At 26.5% G+C, this 2,149-nt stretch overlaps 1 protein-coding gene across 1 annotated transcript; it reads right to left on the minus strand.

Moving 5' to 3' along the window:
- Positions 1 to 996: 996 nt before the first annotated feature.
- CLUP02_00339 (uncharacterized protein) lies at positions 997 to 1,152 on the minus strand (the record flags this gene model as incomplete). Its single annotated transcript, XM_049279389.1, has 1 exon — positions 997 to 1,152. A coding segment is annotated over one exon (156 nt), but the record flags the coding sequence as incomplete, so codon positions are not given.
- Between the last annotated feature and the right edge of the window lie 997 nt (positions 1,153 to 2,149).

Below are 2,149 nucleotides of genomic sequence, written 5' to 3' on the forward strand. Positions count from 1 at the left end.
CTATTTTAAATATACTAACCTCCGTATAGTAATTACTTAATACTTAACCTTTAGTTTAATTACTCTTAGTATATTAAGTAAGAAGTATTAATACTACTATCCCCTATAATACGAGTAACTTAGTATAATTATATAGTATAAAACGCCCCCTCTTATAAACTAATAAGGCTCGATATTACTTCTTAAAATATAAGTAAATAGCTCTTAATTACTAAAAATATAAGTAAATTACTATTTTCTAAACCGCTTCCTATTAACTCTAGAGCTCGCCCTTTAACTTTTCTAAAATAGCCTTTTTTATAATATATAAAGGGTATACTTTAATATTTAACGTCTCTATAGCTTTTTTATAGATCGTAATATAAAACTTATCTCCGTTTTCTTAGATAGCTTTATATAGTTATATTAAAACCGTAGCTAACTTACGAAGTTTAAGTTAATACGTTTCTTCTTAACTTATAAATTAAGCTCTTATATTAGTAATTCTTAGCTTTTTAAAAGTCCTATTTATATACTATCCGAGGATAAGCTAGGGTGTTTTACTAAACTAAAGCTACGGTATATATACCCCTAAGCTCTTATACTTAGCTATTATTTTAATTTCTATAGTATTTACTTAATTTATTAATACTTATTATATTAATTATTAGCTAGTAAAAGCATTTCTTTCTTAGCTATTATTAGTTTATAATCGATTTATTATATATACTAACAATTATAAAGTACTACCCTCTTCGACTTTTTATTAGTAATATATATCTACTTTAAATCGTACGATATATATAAGATCTCTTAGTTAATATTAAAGAGCCCGGTAATACGCATACTATTTTCTAGCCTAAGCGGGTATTAAGTAAAGGTGCGCTCGAAATTCCTACCCTATTTAGAATTTTATAAACTACTAATTAGCTTACTAACGGTCTTTTTATAACGCTTAATAATTAGGGTACGGTAAACTAAGTATAGATTAATTCGAAAAGTGTCTTATTACCGTTTTTAATAAAAGTCGAGAAGCTTCTTAAGACTATTTCGATTTATTAAAATATCGACTTTATTAAAATAAAATAACGGGTTTATTAATACTTTAGCGCAAGATATAGGCTTAAAAAAATATTTAAGAATACGCGCCGTGTTTTTATTTATTAAGCGCGTAGCCTAGTCTCTAAGTACTATAATTAGTAAAGAAACCTTTTATAAAACCGCTATAAAGCTAATTAATAGTTAGTTATATAGTATTGTCCCTAGGTACTTAAGGCCTACTGGGTATTTAAATCTTTAGATTCTAGCTAGCTTTCTAATTATAGTTATAAATTAGGTCGTAACCTATTACGCTAGATATCATAGAGTCCGATGGCTTTATAGGATGCTTAATATAATAAATTACCCGGCTATTTATTATAGTCTCTTATATTTATATATTACGCCCGGGGGAAGTAGGATATAGGTAGGGTTTCCCCGTCTCTCCTTTTTATAAGTATTCGTTCTTCTCTATTTAATAATAACCCGGATTTATAAATAAAAAAGACTAAAGTCTACTATATAAAAACTATACCGTACGTAATAATAATATAGCTAGAGTTATAAGCTAGGTATAATAAGGATAAATATTATATATAAAAGATCTAAAGATAATAGCGTAAAGCGAATAGTCGTTACTTAGATTAAGTCGTTACTATTTTAAATACTAAGAGTCGGTACTTAAATTATATAGTTTACTAATATTATTTAGTTTTAAAATCGGGCCCGTAAGGTCGGCTTTTTACGGTACTTTATAATATAATAAGAGGCTAATATATAGTATGCTACTAGTATTATTTTTATTAGATTTTTATACTTAGTAAAGTAGGCTTAAGTATATAAAGCGCCTTAGAAAAGTACGTCCCTTTGCTCTATTAGTATTTAGTCCTTAATATAGATACTTTTAGGTTCTATTATTATTTAGTAAATATATTCTTACTAAAGTCTTATCCTAGTATATAGAGAAGTATTTATTAAGGTTAGTATACTCTATACGTAGATACTAGTAGAGTAGATATAAGTAAAAATAAAATACTAGTAATTAGTAAGTAAAGTACTATAAATACTAGATCGTGCCTTAGTATAGTTACTTAGTTAGCTAGGACTATTTAATAAATAGTAATAGTTAGGT

Source organism: Colletotrichum lupini, chromosome 1 (assembly GCF_023278565.1).
Source record: "Colletotrichum lupini chromosome 1, complete sequence".
Taxonomy (NCBI): domain Eukaryota; kingdom Fungi; phylum Ascomycota; class Sordariomycetes; order Glomerellales; family Glomerellaceae; genus Colletotrichum; species Colletotrichum lupini.